Source organism: Gossypium arboreum, chromosome 11 (assembly GCF_025698485.1).
Source record: "Gossypium arboreum isolate Shixiya-1 chromosome 11, ASM2569848v2, whole genome shotgun sequence".
Classification (NCBI taxonomy): domain Eukaryota; kingdom Viridiplantae; phylum Streptophyta; class Magnoliopsida; order Malvales; family Malvaceae; genus Gossypium; species Gossypium arboreum.
In genome coordinates this window covers 92,820,021-92,838,900 of record NC_069080.1, presented here as the reverse complement: position 1 = coordinate 92,838,900, position 18,880 = coordinate 92,820,021, and the positions used below count along the sequence as shown (strand labels likewise).

The 18,880-nt window shown below is 33.3% G+C and overlaps 1 protein-coding gene and 1 pseudogene across 1 annotated transcript; one reads left to right on the top strand and one right to left on the bottom strand.

Annotated features, from left to right (window-relative positions):
• The first annotated feature begins 236 nt into the window (after window positions 1-236).
• Window positions 237-1,917, top strand: LOC108474196 (uncharacterized; annotated as a pseudogene).
• LOC108474195 (protein LYK5) lies at window positions 1,908-4,273 on the bottom strand. Its single transcript, XM_017776123.2, has one exon. It carries the CDS (start codon window positions 4,088-4,090, stop codon window positions 2,078-2,080), a length of 2,013 nt encoding a protein of 670 aa, XP_017631612.1. The 5' UTR covers window positions 4,091-4,273; the 3' UTR covers window positions 1,908-2,077.
• Between the last annotated feature and the right edge of the window lie 14,607 nt (window positions 4,274-18,880).

The following is an 18,880-nucleotide window of genomic DNA, read 5'->3' as shown; positions in this document are numbered from 1 at the left end:
AAGATAAAAATATTGATGTGACATAAAATTATAAAAATACGTCACTATTTCATATAATCTTTTCTCTACGTTAATATCCTCCACTTTGAATGTGCCACGTTACTCCAACCAAAATCTTACCTCCCAAACGACACCGCCTCAAATCTCCTCTCCCGCTCTTTGCTTTATTTGCTTCATTTTTTCTCCGCTGTTTTACCCACCACCAAATTCATATCTGCCATCATCTGAACTCAGTCATGGGACAAGTCTTAGACAAATTTCACGGTAAGCTTTTTAAGCAATATTTTTTAAAAAATTTAAAATTTCCTTTTTCTTGATATTTGTAATACCAAAGTTCCTGAATCCTTGTTGACCCCTAGAGGTTAGTCTTTTTTATGTGAATTATAAAAGGGTATTTTTAGAAATCTTTAATTTTTTGTATATTTCATTTGTTCTTTGTTTAGTAGTATGTTAATGTGTATGTTAGTCTTTCTAGATTATATGAAAAAGGAACAACATGTCTTTAATTATCCTTTTGAAGAAATGGGTATTTAGAATATGATTCTTAGATGACCTGGTTGACTGGAATTGTTAGTTGCTGCTAAATTAACTAATACTTGGAAGGCTTCTTGTTTTCCTTGTTACTTAATGTAGTCAAATAACTTAATTGTCATATAGACCATTATCATTATGCTTTACTGATTTGGTATTTTCTGATCAATGTACCACCATTTGACTTTATGAGAACTGAACAAGTGACCTTGCTCTGTTTGTAATTATATTATATGCGTTGATGTTTAACTTTTTTTGTGCAGGGAAGGAGTGGAAAAGAAACAGATTAGGAAAATAAGTGACAAGGTCTATGAGCGTATCACAGTTCAATCAGGAAGCGCTACTTTAACTTTTGAAAACCTATATATTGCTGTCCTACTTGTGTACAAGTGAGGAATTTTGCTTAAAAGTTCTTCAATTTCAGTCATTTCATATTCTTTAATCATGTAACCGGAGATTTTTTATTGTTTCTTCTGTAGTGATATTAATAAGCTTTTGCCTGGACCACACTTTGATTCACCTACTAAAGAGCAAGTCAGATCAATGATGCAGGTAACCCCAAAACTTATTGCAGCAATAGAAAAGACTGCATTTGAGGATGTACTTTCCTGCATATCTGGATATATGCATATGGTTAATTGAACACTGTCAGAGGACTTAGCTACCGCTTAAGAGATGTCGCTGCTTGTGTTATATTATATGTATGCTGTTATTTTTTTTAGAATACAGGTTTCCAACTTGAATGCTTTTGGTAACAGGGGGCTCTTGAAGTTTAAAAGGGCATATTTGTAGAGTGTAAGGTGATATTATTTGATAGGAAGAAGGTGACACATTGATGCATTTACGTACCAAATGGCCTTCATTTTCTCTATAATTTGTCTTTTCCATTCTCTATTTCACAGATGAACATTATATAGTAATGGCTAATGGTATAAATCAGTTAATTTGTTTCCTATGCAGGAGTGTGACTTCAACCTTGATGGAGAACTTGACCATGAAGAATTTGTGGAATTCATTCAACGGCTCACGACCAACACATTAATTGTTGTTAGTCAGGGACTGATTGTCACTTTGGTTGTTGCTCCAACTGTTGCCATGACGACAAAGAAGGCTACTGAGGGTGTTCCTGGTGTTGGAAAAGTGGTGCAAAAGTTACCCAATTCGATTTATGCATCCCTTGTGACCCTCGCCATTGTTTGGTTTCAGACTTCGCGTGAAGAGGTTTAGTTGAGCACTCTATTTTCTGTCGAATTACCGTCTCCGTATATGAGATTATATCTCAGTTTGTATAGTATGTCTTTCGAGTTGGCTTAACTATCCGAAGACCAACATGTCTGGAATTTGTGGTAACGTTTATAATGAAAATGTAAATGAAGTTGTGGGAAACTTAAGTTATTCCATTGCAAAACAATATTTCTCATACAAATATACGACATTATGGTCTTGTTTTGAAAACTCCATTTTAGTACTATTGCAGGAAAAATGTCACAATATTTCCTTATTCTTTTTGGTACTTGGGCCCTTTCACCAATGTAATAGCATCTCACTACCTGGCACTGGTTAGAGATGTGGAACGTTCAAACTCACTAGAAGGATCCCAATCCAATGAAGATGATAGAATCTTAGACAAGGTGACCAAAACGTCAGCCATGGAAGGACGAGCACTGAGATCATGAGCAACACAGATTTTAGCCAGTTGAGCCATGGAAAAAGCCAAATCCAGGGGATATTCAGGCCCAAGAGAAGGATCGATGAAGTTCTTGAGCTTCTCTCTCACATTATCCCCTTCAAGCACCACTTTGATAGATGCAGATAACAGCTCTTCTCCATCATTCTTTTCAGCATTTGCAGCATCTTCCCCTGATAAAAGCTCCAATATAATAACCCCCAATGCGAAAACATCGAGCTTAGGCGTGATCACACCATTTTCAATGTACTCAGGAGCCATATAACCTTTAGTCCCAACCACATGTCTTGTCAACTGCAATCCACCTTCATCGTTGTCCTCAATAGTTCTTGCCAACCCGAAGTTGGTGACTTTGGCTCTAAAGTTAACATCCAAGAGAATGTTACTGCTCTTCAAATTCTTATGAATATAAGGAGGATTTATATAGTTATGCAAATAGTTGAGTGCATCAGCTACATCGTATGCAATCTGAACTCTTTGCTTCCAAGAAAGAGTAAATGAAGTTTGGAACTTGTTGGAGTGAAGCAAATCACTGACTGAGCCTTTATCTGCGTACTCATAGACAAGGTATGTGTTTCCTTCATGTACACAAAAACCTGAAAGCCTTATAATGTTGGTGTGATTGATCTTCTTCAATAAATTGATCTCTGAAGAAACATCCCCTTTCATTACTTTCACAGCAGCAGCATCACCTTGGAAAGAACCTCGAAAAACTGACCCTTTAATCCTGTTGGATTCACTGAAGTTCCCTGTAGCAGCTTTCAAGTCCTCGAACTTGTAACGAGTTAAGGATTCGATTGCATGACGAACCCCTTGGGAAGATATTGAAACAGACCAGGAGTTTGGAGTGTAAGTTGTTGAATCCGAGAAAGGTTTCAGATTGAATGGTGGCATTGGTGGTGGTGAAGCAGTAGCTATTGGCCTGGCCTTGTGAGCTTGGCGTTGACGTTTGAAGAAACAGAACAAGAACCCTGCTAGGCCAAGAAGGAGAAGGGAACCGATTCCAACACCAACACCAATGAAAACCCATTTCTTAGAAGACTTGGAATCTGATTCTCCAACAGAGGAAGTTGGTATTTGGGGGACTGAGGCTGGAGGTGGGGAGCTTTGAGGCGGTTTAATCATGGAAGGCTCTTCAGAAAGTGGAACCAAAACAGGTGTAAATGGGAATATAATATTATCCTCAGATAACTCATTGGCCTCCAATACACTCTTCTCATCAGCACCAAAAGTCTCAGCAATAGAAGAAATGGAATCACCCCAAGTGACAATATAAGAAAGCAAGTATTTAGCACCAGCTCGAATTTGATTATGAGTAGGACAAGCACATCTAATAGGAACTACAAGTTTATTACCCACTTCTAGATTCCTATAATCAATGGGGTTTTGAGCTTTCATTGCCTGACAAGTTGTAAGACCCTGATAAGTATCATTAGAAATGGAAAAATAAGTCTCGTAATCAAACTTCATAGTGTAAGAAGCATTATGCTGGTAATAGCTGTCATTGACGGTGCCGGAACAGGAACAGTTCACTGGAACAACCACCATTGACTTGGGGGTAATTGAAGAAACATCAGCTGAAAGGTTGTTTAGAGATGAAATCTGGGTTGCTTGAGCGTCTAACAAGTATGCTATGGAGACAGCAGTGTTGTAAAAAGGTGGCTCCGACCGGAAAGTGATGTAAGACTGACATGATCTTTGCTCACCGTTACATGAAAACCCTCTGCTTATGTTGTTGTCTTTGGTTGGATCTTCACAGGCAAGCTGCAGATTATTTACATACCCTTGTTGCGCTTGAGTGAACCCAAGGAAGAACAGCAACAAGAAAGGAAGACAAAATTTTAGACAAGGTTTCAATCTTCCAACTGCCATAGGAAGATCAATTTTTTTTTAAATGAAAAAGAAAAATCTTTTTGTTTAGAAATGGGGATAAGGAAAGGAGTGTTTTTTTAATTGGGAAGAGTTGGGAACGGGAGACCCCTAATGTATAGTTTAATAGGACTTGTTGGAATAAAACCTTCCAACGCGTTTTTATTTAGTCCTTTGCTTGGACTTTGCTCAGTTTTTCCTTTTCTCGCCATTGACTTGGCCCTTTTTACACGTTATAAAACAGTATTAATTTTTTTGGGTAAACTACATCCAAGATCACTAAACTATTAGTAAGTTTATATTTTGGTCACTCAACTTCAAAAAGTTACAAAATTGTTATTAAACTATTCGAAAGCTTTCATTTAAGTCACTAGATTGTTAAAATTACTATTGCACGACCTTCTTTGTTTACACCGCTTAAACCAATCAAAAGCTCTCTTTCCCCTTTCCTTCTACAATTTAATTTTTTTCATAAAACAACTTTAAATGTTAGAAGCTGTGAACTAAAATCGAAATAACTTTCTTCTCTGATCTTCGACACTAACAGTCAAATTGACTTGAATCTAAGGTATATTCTATTTCTCATTGATGGGTACTAATCCGTCTATTGATAGTTGAATCGCCATTTGGAGCTCGATAGCTGAACTTTTTTAAGAAAAACTTTACAATCCAATGACTTAAATAAAACTTTTAAACAATATAGTGACCATTTTGTAGAGTTTTAAAGTGAGTGACCAATACGTAAAGTTACTATTAATTTCACAACCTTAAATATAGTTTATCCATTTTTTTAGTACAATTAACACGTCCAGAGTATTGTCATATACACACTATGGCACTACGACTCGAATCTATGATATGAATTTTGCTTTGAACATCCTAGACGAATAAGTTAAACTCCAGAATTTGTATTAGTTATTAACAAAGGCTTTGAAATATTAAGTTTTAAAATTTGAGTTTCTAACTTATAAAATTTGTGAATTTTTTGATTTATTCTAATTAATTTAGTTAGTTAAGGTTGAGTAAGTCGTTTTAATTATTATATTATGTGTTTATAATGACTGAGTCTGATTGAAATTATTTATATTTTTGTAACTTAAAAAAAATACATTAGTGGTGAAATAATTAATTTTCTACCTTGTCGTGTAAGGCGGGACTTGGTTTTGAACTTCCACGATGAAGAGACGAAATTTCTATTTGCTTCAGTCTTGACATTCCGACGTTTGAGATTAGGAGTCAACATTCCATTGAATGAAAGTATAAATTTTTGAGCTAACAAAGTTAAACGGTACTACTTATCGTTTTAAATGAAATTCAAGTTAAGTTAAATAAATTTATTTGAGTTAAAATAAAAAAATTAAATAAATCAACTTAAATGTAACACCTCAAAATTTCTAGTTAGACATACGATATTATTCTAATAATGGAACAGTGAATTTGCAAGAAATTTGAAAATTTTATTAGATAAATAAATTCTTATGAAAATAAAGTTGATTTGGATATGGTAAGTAATGAAATCAACCCCCTAAGCTCATTTCCTTAATCATTTTTAGCTATTGTAGCCTAAGGTTTCATAATTTTTAGTAAGAAAATTTATGGCTTGAAAGAGAGAACTCTAAGAAGGTACAAGATATTTGCTATGATTTGTCATGATTGAGTTTGGGATGAATTTATATGAAATTTTGGATTATACTTTTGAATATGGAAAATAATGAAATGATAAAAATGGAGTTTACAAGCTTAATTGAGGATGGAATAGAGCCTATGGAGGCATGATTAACTGCTGTATAGTATCCATTAAGGTAAGTACCCTTGGATACTTTTACTTCTCTTATGCTAAGATGTTTAGGAAAATAATGAATTTAAGTTATTAATATAAAAATAGTGTAATAAACATGAGATTTATTATATGAATAAATATGAAATGTGTTATTATTGGGTGAATGTGTTTAATATGTCACTTGAATGACTTGGTTAACAACATTTGCACTAAAACTGTTTTAGACAGTAGCAAGTAACGTGACTCTGAAAATTCACCAGAAATTATAGAAATTGAATTATAATTTGAGCCACATGTAGTTTGAAAGCTTACTAAGTGTAGTTTTTTTTTTTTTTGGATCAAATAGATCTTGCATCCAAATATAAAATAGGAGATAAATTTGTTTAAGTGAGGGAAGGTTGAAACTATTGTCTGTATCCCCTGTTTTGACTTTAAAAAACTGTTAAACTTGTTTAAAATGAATTAGGGGATGAGCCTTATATGTCTAAAAATCTTATTAAGTCTATTTTTTAATAAAATAAACTGTGAATACATATGACTTATATTTTTGAGCAAAGAAAGATCAGAGTTGTTTGACAACAACTCTGTTCTAACTTTAAAAATTTGTTGGCATATGTGTACAAGAGAATAAATTTTGGAAAATTTGTGGTTGAATGTTTCCAGAGTCCAGTTTCTAAAAAATTAAACAAATCTTGATTTCTAATTTTTTGGATTGAGAAATAAATAATTTACTAACTGCTACTTAAGTAGACAAATCCGTTTTGAAAGATAAAGAACAATAAAACTATGGCTCTACACAAACTGAAACTATTAAATGGAACGAACATGTGTATAAAACCTAAAGAAATGTGGAAATATTTTTGTAAATGTAAAACACCTATGGTGCTTACATATGAAAAATGACTATACTTATAAAGCCTTTATTAATCTGGATTTGATTATAAGTATGCGAAAGCACTTAAAGTGCCATTATATGATATGTGTATACATATGTGTAAATGGCCTCACTACAGGAAAACAGGTCTTTAGCGGCGTTTTTAGCGGCGTTTTATCAAAAAACGCCAAAAAAATTGTAAAACATAGAGCAATAGCGGCGTTTTACCAAAAACGTCACTAAAAACAGAGCAATAGCGGCGTTTTTGGTAAAACGCCGCTAAAAATAAAAGCATTAGCGGCGCTTTTGGTAAAACGCCGCTAAAAATAAGAGCATTAGCGGCGCTTTTGGTAAAACGCCGCTAAAAATAAGAGCATTAGCGACGCTTTTGGTAAAATGCCGCTAAAAAGTTTAGGGTTTACGATTTAGGTTATATGATTAAGGGTTTAAAGTTTATGAGTTACTATTTTAAGGTTTATGTATTATGGTTTAAGGGTTGGGGTTTATGATTTAAGGGTTAGGGGTTAGGGGTTAATACTTAAGGGTTTTTATTTTGTGGTTTAAGGTTTAGGGGATATAGTTTAGGCCGGTACTTTAGTAGGGGATATAGTTTAATGGTTTAAGGTTCAGAGTATTGATTAATTAGTGTTATTATTTTGTGGTTTAAGGGTCAAGAGATATAGTTTAAGGTTATGATTAATCTATACATTTTGTGGTTAAGGCTTAGGGGTTATTATTTTGTGGTTTATGGTTAGGGGATATAGTTTTGGGTTTAAGGGATATACTTTAGGGATTAAGGTTATAGGGATATAGTTTAATGGTTTAAGGTATAGAGTTTTGATTAATAACTGTTAATAATATTAAGTATTTTGATTAATTAATAATATTATAAAAATATAAAGGCTAAATGATATTAAAATTTACCGGCGTTTTATTGAAAAACGCCACAATTATCCATGGAAGCAAAATGCTGTCGTTTTATACTTTGTTGTTATTTTTATTAGTGGCGTTTTATGAAAACGCCACAAAATCTAAATTTTTTTAACTAAAACGGTGTCGTTTCTGTGTGGCCCAAAATTGCTTTACTCTCTGCCAAAGTCAATTTCCCCGATTTCCCCCAAATTTCCCCCAACTTCTTCTCCCCTAAAATTTTTACCCTAGTTTCCCAATATCCGGCGCATCTTCTCGGTTTTAGAAGGAAACAAATCAACTGTCTCTATAGATGAGTGGGGGCATCTTCTTAGATTTAGCTTTTTCCATGGATTCCCAATGACACCCAAATTTTACAAGGTATGTTTTAACGTCTTCTTGCTTTCTGGGTCTTTCTGCTTTTCTTGTTTCAATCTTCCTTTCTCTCCTTGTTTTATTTTGCTAACATAGGCAAAACCTTATCAAGCTTGTATATTTCTGATATTTTATTATTGTTTTGAACAGGACCACAACCCACTGTTAAGGAAAAGATTAATGCGGCCTGATGGTACTTGAATGTTTCTAACTTGCTAAATGCTTGTTTAATTAACTATGTCAATGGTGCTTCTAGTTTTGAGATGCTTTCTTTTGTTTTTGCCCCCTTGATCTACTCATCGTCTAGGTAGTCATGTTTTGGTTGTGTAATATTAATTAATTGTTTTATATAAATTTTGATGTCGGTTGTTAAATCTCCATTAATGAAAGTCTTATACAGTTGGTAAGAGAGGAGGTTTGAGTTTTAAGTATCTAGATTCAAAATTCAAGATATAGGTATCTGAATCCCACTATGAGTTGCAAGTTTTAGTTCAATTACTCGGTTGTAATTTAGATTATTCCAGCTTTTAGTTTGTTTGTCTTTGCACCTGTAAAAATTTGATTCTAAACTTTGTGATTATTAAGACATATTTGTATTGGTATCGTTGTGATTTTAAAAAATTGGTTAAATCTAGTACGGTATACTTGTGTGTCGTTGAGGCTTAGATTTAAACATGATTCTTCAAATGTTGGTTTCATGGTATTGTTTCTTGATGTGCCCATTCTTTATGCTATGGCATTTAAAGAGATACTATTCTTCTTCCCTCAATAATTTGTTGTTTATTCACTAACGCATGCAAACCTAGTTTAAGAAGCACTATTTGGATGAAGTGACACCATGTGTTTTATGATATAAATAGCATCATGCATCATGGGATACAACTTGTAAGACATTAGTATCATCTGAATTTCACATATTAACATAAGCATAATCAAGGATGTGGAAAAAGTTCGATTCAACTTTCTATTAGTATAAGATCTAAAGGGATACTTGAAGAAGCTACAAAGCAACTCTAACATCAAATTAATTTTCTTGGAAATCATATGTATATATATTTTACTTTTTGTATACTCGTGTAAAAATAGATTTAATTATTTTATTTATTTCAATAAAATTAAGTAAATGCGTTTATTGGGAATAGAATTTCATTTTTCTTTTTACTATGTAATGATTAGGAATGTGGGATATATATATGAATAGAGTCAAAGTTTGTACACGTTTAATAACAAAAGTTACTTTTAACATTAACATAACATACTTTAAAAATTACCCAAGTTACCTCAAAATCACCACGAATTGAAATAAAATACCAAATTCAAAATATTTAAACATACAAATATATATGATTATCAATGTTTGATGAAAATATATTATCAGATCTGTTTGTTTTTAGCCTATTGTCTGTAATGTCTGTCAATGAGTTTCTTCTTATAAACTTCTTTTGATTCTTAGGCTCAGATGTGAACGACTAAAACATTTGCTTCCCCCATTTTCTTTTTCCTATTATATATATATATATTTTTTTAACACTTAACTTAGGTTGGAAACTTCTCTTATCACATTACTTGTTAAGGCTAGAGGCCAAAGTTTACTTCTTGCTAATATCAACAATCTTTTACAACAAGATTTTGATGTGCTGCAACAATCTGTTGACCAATATTTTCATGATTAGCTTTTGCAAACACTGCAGCTTGTAAACTTTTACTTATGTCTAAATATGGATGTCATTTCTATCCCTTTTCTATATCTAGGAAAACCGACATGAAGTTTATTTTGACTGGATTATAAATATATGTAATGTAAAAACATTTGCAACAATCGCTGCATATTTTTGGGTGAGAAGTTTATTTTGATCAATTATATCGCAAAACTGACATGAAGTTTTACTAAGGATTACTCACATTATGCCTTATATCAATTTTCAATTTAGATGGTTGTAGTTTGAAGATGATCTATTTTGGTACAAATCAGTTGGATTTTGTTGACATTTAACTTTTTAAACTTTTTCAGGGTCATTCTTTTGTATCTGTTTCTGAGACGCAAGTAAGTTTTATTATTAATTAATTTTACATTTATGTTCTGTGTATTGAATCTAATTTGATAAATCAATGCATTCCAGGGAGCAATTGAAAAAATGATCAGCCATTCAGATTGATAATTTTTGTATCAGTTTGTTAGCATCCTTATCAAGTATCAAATGCCTATCTGTTACTTCTTGTACATTGCAGGTTGGTTATATAATTCCTTCTTGTTTGGGTTATTCTGTCAAGATTTACTTAGTATTTGAATTAATTTTGTACAAAAATATTTTTTTGACTGCTTTTAACCAACACCTAATTTTTTCTTCCTTATTTTTGTACTATGACGATTGTTAATAAATTTAATTATTACTATAATAATTATATGAAGTAATATATATGAAGTAAAATTATATTGTATACTAAATATGGTACATATACTTTAATTCCTTGTGTTTTGACTTTTAGGATATAGTTCCATGTGTCTATATTAGTGAATTAATGTTGTATATGTTTCAGTTACTGCTTCCTGCTCCTCCTGCAACTATTGGTTCAACTGAAGCTGCCATTTAATCTTCGAATTAATATTTGGTACTAATATAGATAAAGTTTTCATATTTGCTTAAACTGAAATATATTTGGTGCTACTCTTATAATCTTACATGTGTCTGTATTAGTGAATTAATGTTGTATGTATTTCAGTTACTGCTTCCTACTCCTCCTGCAACTATTGGTTCAACTGAAGCTGCCATTTAATCTTCGAATTAATATTTGGTACTGATATAGATAAAGTTTTTATATTTGCTTAAACTGAAATATATTTGGTGCTACTCTTATAATCTTACATCTGTTCTAGGTACTATCGAGTACCTGAATTAATATTTGGTGCAACTAAATACACCACAGCCATTGACATTTGTTCTAGGTACGTATAGGTTTCGTTGCTAAATTTTTTTCCTTATTTCTATGCATTTTCACTTTAAATTACTTAACAAATATTACTTTTTTGACTCCAGCCTCTGTTTGCTGGTGAGAGTGGAGTAGACCAGGTACGTTTTATTAAGGTACGTTTTATTTCAAAATTCTAATCAATAATAGTTTTATCATGATGATTTTGGAAAAATTAATATTTTGGGGTTGCGATTTTGTAAAGATTTAATTGCTGGTTCTGTTTAGAGCAGAACTATTTTGTTACCAAATTAATTTTAAATATTTGGTTCAACTTAATTATTATTTGATTCAGCTTAAGTATGAATAAGTATGAATTAATTTTATTACTGTGTAGCTTGCTTGTCTATTAAAATTACAACAATGGATGACCTTCTCTCCAACCTTATTTTAAATATTTTAAAGATTCAAAGTATATAGGTTGGAAACTCGACGGGTTGCCTTATATCGAGTGCAAGATATAATGGATCCTCCTAGGTGTAACAACGTCACGTATGATGAATCTTAAAAATTCAAAAGACTTGAAAAAGTTCTATCGAGCTCATTTACTATTGAATATTTATTTCCAATTTACTTATAAAAATTAAACTACGATTCTTTTTTTATATTATTATATTCAAATTACTATTTTTTTGCATTAATAATGTTTGATTTTAATATTTAATATTTTTAAATGTCTTTAAAAGTTATAACTAATTTTTATCAAAATTACAACAATGGCTGACCTTCTCTCCAACCTTATTTTAAATATTTTAAAGATTCAAAGTATATAGGCTGGAAACCTGACGGGTTGCCTTATATCGAGTGCAAGATATAATGGATCCTCCTAAGTGTAACAACGCCACGTATGATGAATCTTAAAAATTCAAAAGACTTGAAAAAGTTCTATCGAGCTCATTTACTATTGAATATTTATTTCCAATTTACTTATAAAAATTAAACTACGATTCTTTTTTATATTATTATATTCAAATTACTATTTTTTGCATTAATAATGTTTGATTTTAATATTTAATATTTTAAATGTCTTTAAAAGTTATAACTAATTTTTATCAAAATTACAACAATGGCTGACCTTCTCTCCAACCTTATTTTAAATATTTTAAAGATTCAAAGTATATAGGCTGGAAACCTGACGGGTTGCCTTATATCGAGCTGCAAGATATAATGGATCCTCCCTAGGTGTAACAACGCCACGTATGATGAATCTTAAAAAATTCAAAAAGACTTGAAAAAAGTTCTATCGAGCTCATTTACTATTGAATATTTATTTCCAATTTACTTATAAAAATTAAACTACGATTCTTTTTTTATATTATTATATTCAAATTACTATTTTTTTGCATTAATAATGTTTGATTTTAATATTTAATATTTTTAAATGTCTTTAAAAGTTATAACTAATTTTTATCAAAATTACAACAATGGCTGACCTTCTCTCCAACCTTATTTTAAATATTTTAAAGATTCAAAGTATATAGGTTTGAAACTCGACGGGTTGCCTTATATCGAGTGCAAGATATAATGGATCCTCCTAGGTGTAACAACGCGTATGATGAATCTTAAAAATTCTCCGCTTTATCACAAATATTATCGTCCGTTTTACCATTTAAGTTAAACTTTTTATTCAAACTAAATCATAGCTTTTAAGCTAAATACGGATGTCCACACAGTGCTTTAATATGTACTTTAGAAAAGATGACTTGTAAAACATAAATTAAATTAAGTGTGGACTATTTTAACTGCACATGTGATTTGTCAAATAAAAACGAACGACATGTATATTACTTAATTAAAATAATTTTATAAATATTATTTAATTAAATATTATTTAATCCCGCTACTTACTGTAGATGCTTGATACTTGATATGTATTATCCATGTGATTTTCCACATCGTGAAATAAAAACTTACATAATACATAAATATATTTGATATCATAATTTATATAACTTACAAAACGTACATAACTTATATAACTTAGATAAATATATAACTTACATAACTTACATAATACTTAAATATATTTTATATCATAATTTACATAACTTACATAACTTATATAACTTAGATAAATATATAATTTACATAAATATATATCATATCATAACTTACATAACTTACATAATACTTAAATATATATCATATCATACATAACTAGTTTACGAAATTTACTTAACTTACATAATACATAAATCTATAGTTGAAAATCTCGCAACTTGCCTGAATTAGTTTATACCCATTAGAGACTTGATATTTAGTAGAATGATATGATTTAAATCAATTGAGAACATTTAAGTAACTGTAATATGTTGTGAACTTTAGATTTCAAGAACTACAAAATGGATAGGAGTTGGATGAAATTGTCAAGGGTAAGCAATGCCTATCAAAATGGAGTACAAACTTTTCTAAATTTTGCATTTCAAAATGCAACCGAAGAGAATATGATTCTTTGCCCGTGTAAGAAGTGTGGCAACATCTACTGGCATTTTCGTGAAGTTGTCTACGAACATCTAATTGTTGATGGCTTTATTCGGGGGTATAAAAAATAGATTTTCCATGGAGAATGTACATCTAGTGGAACTTCTTCAACGATTAATCCGACTTATCCTGATACTGTAACACCCCGAACCCGAGACCATCGCCGGTGTCGGACACGAGGGGTTAGCAAGCCAAGTTCACTTGTTTTGCCCATCCATTGGACATTTCCAGTTAGGCTGGAAAAACTGCATCACTGTCGCCTTAAAAATCATATCTCGAGTTTCAAAACTCGGAAACTGGTTTCGTAAATTTTCCCTGAATTTAGACTCATATATCCATCTATGGATTTATTTCTAGAATTTTTGGTCGGGCCAATTGGTACAGTTTATTAGTTAAAGTCACCCATGTTACAGGGATCGACTGCTCTGACCTTCGCGCGGTATAACTTGAATATCTCTCTGTACAGGGCTTTAATGTTGGTGCCGTTTGTTTCTAATGAAACTAGACTCAAAATGGAATCTGTACATATAAGGTATGTCTCCTAATTCTTTCTGGATAATTTATAGTAAATTTTAAAGTTGCGACAGGGAACCCAGAAACCGTTCTGGCCCTGTCTCACAATAGCTTTAATATCTCTTAACATGTAACTCCTATGACCATTTCGTTTCTTCCATATGAAAATAGACTCATCAATGTTCATTTACATAGCTGATTCACTATTTAATACCATTCCTACAAATTTTGGTGATTTTTCACATTCACGTTACTGCAGCTGGCAGCATCTGTTTTAAGGTAGGTCTTACCTATTTTGTAGTCTCCATGAACCAACTAGTCTTGCCTTACATAGGTCCACATATGATCATTTTAACCATGCCAATGGCTGATCATGTGACCAACATTCCCATTTCCAATTCATAGTCACATCATGACACCATATATATATATACAAACCGCAAATAGTTTAAGTTGATACTTCACTATTACGAGCCATTTTCGCATGGCCGTATACATATACATCATAACATATTTAAACCAACAAGGGTAGTCCTATACATGCCATTTCAAGCTCAACCAAGAATTTATACCAAAATGGGGGCTTGATAGTGTGGATGACTTCGACTTCAACGATCCCGAATCCGATTGCTATCGAACGAAATCTAGAAAAGCGAGAGCCAAAGCGGCGGAGTAAGCATTTTATGCTTAGTAAGTCTCAAGGAATATAATCAACTCTAATTACAGCAATACATTCACATAGTTAAATGCATCATTTCATTAATGCACATTCACATAATCATACTTACTTCACCATTCCAACTCTTATGTTCATACACAAATAACGGCTTCATTAAGGCCGATAACTCGTTCCATCATAGGAGCGGATATTCACACGCTCTTACTCCTAGCGCGCAAAGCACACACCGCACTTACCTTGTCATTGGGAAATTTCACAAGTGCATTAGCTGAAATTTTCCAGCAAGCTTATAATTTTCAAATCACATACCTTCGAGTTTAACCGGATGTCGCTACTCGATCAATCGCCTTGGGACATAGCCCGGTTATGGTAACCCGCACCAAGGCCTACGGGACTTAACCCGGATATCACGATTTGCACAAATGCCTTGGTCTTAGCCGGATAGAATGACTTCATACGAATGCCTTCGGTCTTAGCCCGGATGTAGCCACTAGCACAATTGCCTTCGGTCTTAACCGGTTATAATTTCCAGCATAATTGTCTTGGGCTTAGCCCGGATATCATTCAATTTCTCATGCACACATACATCAATAATCATTGGACATACATATTTATTTTCGTTACTAAGGCTCAAACACAATTATAATCACTAACATAATCGCCTTCGGGACTTAGCCGGGTATCATTCGAATACTCATACACACATAAATCAATAATCAATACATCCATATTTCATTCCACATAATTCAAGTAAGGTCACTTCTTGAGGACTTACCTCGGATGTTGTCGAACGGCTTTTACGGCTATTCGATTACTTTTTCCTTCCCCTTGTCCAATTGTGGCCCTCCTAGTTCTTGAGCTAATTCAAACAAATTCAATTTATCAAAACCTCATTGTGCTAGCTTATGGCGAATATGACAAGGAATTTAAATGGTCATATGGCCACCCTTTAGCTTGAATACACAATGGTCATGCACATTTTATACTACATCAAGCAATTCAATACAATTTATTCGAGCATCAAGGAAAAGCTAAGGCCTTCAATAGGCTACCCAAGGCCGAATATACTTGTCCATGTTGAGGCCAATTATGCACTTAATACCACACAAAATAGCATGCATTTTACTAGTTAATGCTTTGCATATTGTAGCTCAAAACTTACAATATAGCGTCAAGCACTCATATGTGTGCTAGGCCGAATGTGCTTACAATTTCACAATTATTCTTCAACATCTTCTTCTTTAAACAAACTTATTCATCACTTCCTTCATAACCAAAACATCATGTGCAAACATATATATACATATATGAGCATGGCGAATTTCAAGGTGTCCATAGCCATCCAAAACACAAATTTTAACTAACATGCAAGAAGCATGAACCATGCTCATGAATGCATCATGGCGAATATGAAAATCATGCTCCTTTTCAACTTCAATCATGATAAAACAAAAGAAAGCTCAAAATCTTACTCAAGAGTAGACAATCCATCATTGCATGCATCATCATCAAGCTTCACACTTAGCATGCAATGGCTTTATCACCATAACAACTTTGGCCAAATACCATTTCCATGGCTTAACAAAGATTTGAGCCATGGCTAACATGCACATCAAGTTAGCAACCAAAACATGCATGAAACTCCTAACACAACCTCATACATACCTTAATCTTGATGCAAACTTAGCCAAATCTCCTTCTAGATCTCTTCCAAACCAAGCATGAAGCAAAAATCCTCCTTCTTCCTTAGTTTTGGCTCAAAGAAAGGATGAACAAAATTTTTTCTTTCCTTCTCTACAACTCACGGCAATGGGGGATTACCACACTCACACACATTTTTTTTCATTTTTTATCACCCATACACCTTTGTTTATTATTTCACCCTAATGCACCAACAAAACATGTTTCATGACATGTTTAGCCCATCCTCCCTTGTCATGGCCGGCCACCACCTATAAAGGGGAATTTGACATGCAAGTCCATTATTTTGCATGCATGCTTTAATTAGTCATCACACATTTCCCTATCATACTTTCAAAGTTCATTACTAAGTCCTTTCTTGTGGAATTCACCCTTATAACACTAAATCAATCATCATAAAATGTCATACATGAGCACACACATATTATAGGCATCAAAATAAATTTTTAATTATTTTTATGCCTCGGTTTTGTGGTCCCGAGACCACCTTCCGACTAGGGTCAATTTTGGGCTGTCACAGATACTGATTACCATCTGTATGTTAGACAAGATGACATGGAAGATATGTTGCGGGATGCATTTAATATGCGTAGTCATGGTGAGCAATCGTTTCCACCTGACTTTATTATATCTGAGGATTGTAATATTACTGGAAATATTTTTTGCGAAACGGGAACAAGTGCACCTAATGAGGAGCCAAATGAAGAAGCGGCTAAGTTCTACAATTTACTTAATGAAATGAATGAAGAACTTTACGAGGGATCAAAATATTTGAAATTGTCCTTCTGCATTCGTCTATTTCACTTAAAATGTTTGGGAGGGTGGACCGGAAACTCTTTTACAATGCTGCTAGAGTTTCTAAGAGAGATGTTTCCGTTTGCAAAAATTCCCCAGTCTTGTCAAGATATGAAGAGACTAATAAAAGATTTGGGCCTTGGGTACGATAAAATTCATAGTTGCCCAAATGACTGCATGTTGTACTGGGGTGATCAGAAAAACCAACAATCTTGTCATGTTTGCGGTAAGTCTCATTGGATGAATAGTAATACAGAAGATGTGAATACGGATGAAGGTGGGGCACAGTTAAGAAAGAAGCCAGTCAAGGTCTTGCGATATTTTCCCCTGATACCAAGACTTCAAAGGCTTTTCATGTCCTTAAAGACAGCCGAATCTATGAGGTGGCATAATGATCAACGGACCGATGATGGATTATTAAGACATCCTGCGGATTCTTTAGCTTGGAAATCATTTGACAGTAAATTTCCAAGCTTTGCAAGCGATCCTCGGAATGTGAGGCTTGGGCTAGCGGTGATGGCTTTAATCCATTTAAAATCATGAGTACTTTGTACAGTACTTGGCCTGTAGTGCTTGTTCCTTACAATTTGCCTCCATGGATTTGTATGAAGCAATCTTCATTTATTTTATCAATGATTATCCCTGGAGAGAAAGGTCCCGGAAATGATATTGACATCTATTTGCAGCCACTTATTGAAGAGTTAAAACAATTATGGTCGAGTGTTGAGACATATGATGTATTGAGAACGGAGAACTTTAATTTACGTGCAGCTTTATTGTGGACAATTAATGATTTCGCTTATGCTAATTTATCGGGTTGGAGTACTAAAGGACGTTATGCTGTCCTTGTTGTCTTGCATAAACTTGTTCAAGTGGTTGTATAATAGGAAGAAGTTCTCTTACATGGGCCATCGTCGGTGGTTAGATGAAAATCATAAATTTAGATGTCGAGGACTCTATTTGACAAGATCAAGAGTACAGAGGAGCTCTGAGCGGACCGTTGGATCTGAAATCTTGTTTATGTTAAAAGATATCAACTTTAGTTACGGAAGATGAATCAACCACCTATCACGCAAACAAGGAGAAGATCGAGGATGAATCGATGATGAATCGACGAAGAGGATGATCCTAATGAGGCGGAGTTGTGGAAGAAAAGGAGTATTTTTTGAGTTGCCTTATTAGGAGCACAACATTTTACGCCACAATCTTGATGTCATGCATATTGAGAAGAATGTCTGCGAGAACATAATTGGGACAATTTTAAATGTCGATGGAAATCAAAAGACAATCTTGAGCCGACTTGATTTAGTTGACATGAGAATCCGCGTGATCTTCATCCTCGGCACGCCAATGGGAAATATCGGTTGCCGCCTTTTATTTTTTCAATGTCAAAGAAAGAGAAAGAAGTTTTCTACATGGTGTTGAAGGATATAAAGGTCCCAGATGCGTATGCGTCAAATATATCTCGATGTGTGAGTTTCAAAGACCGAAGATTATATTCATTAAAATCACATGATTACCACATCTTGATGCAAGATTTACTCCCAATTGCTTTACGGTGCTGTATGTCAAAAAATGTAACGTCCTGTATAATTGAACTATCCAATATAATGAAAGCTATTTGTGGCAAAGTTTTGAATGTCGAAGAACTTGAGAAAGTACAGGATTGAGCGGCTTTGACTTTATGCAATTTAGAGAAGATCTTTCCACCTTCCTTCT

What these genes read in the sequence shown, in the direction of transcription:
- LOC108474195 (XM_017776123.2), bottom strand. Translation starts at nt 4,090, where the DNA reads ATGGCAGTTGGAAGATTGAAACCTTGTCTAAAATTTTGTCTTCCTTTC.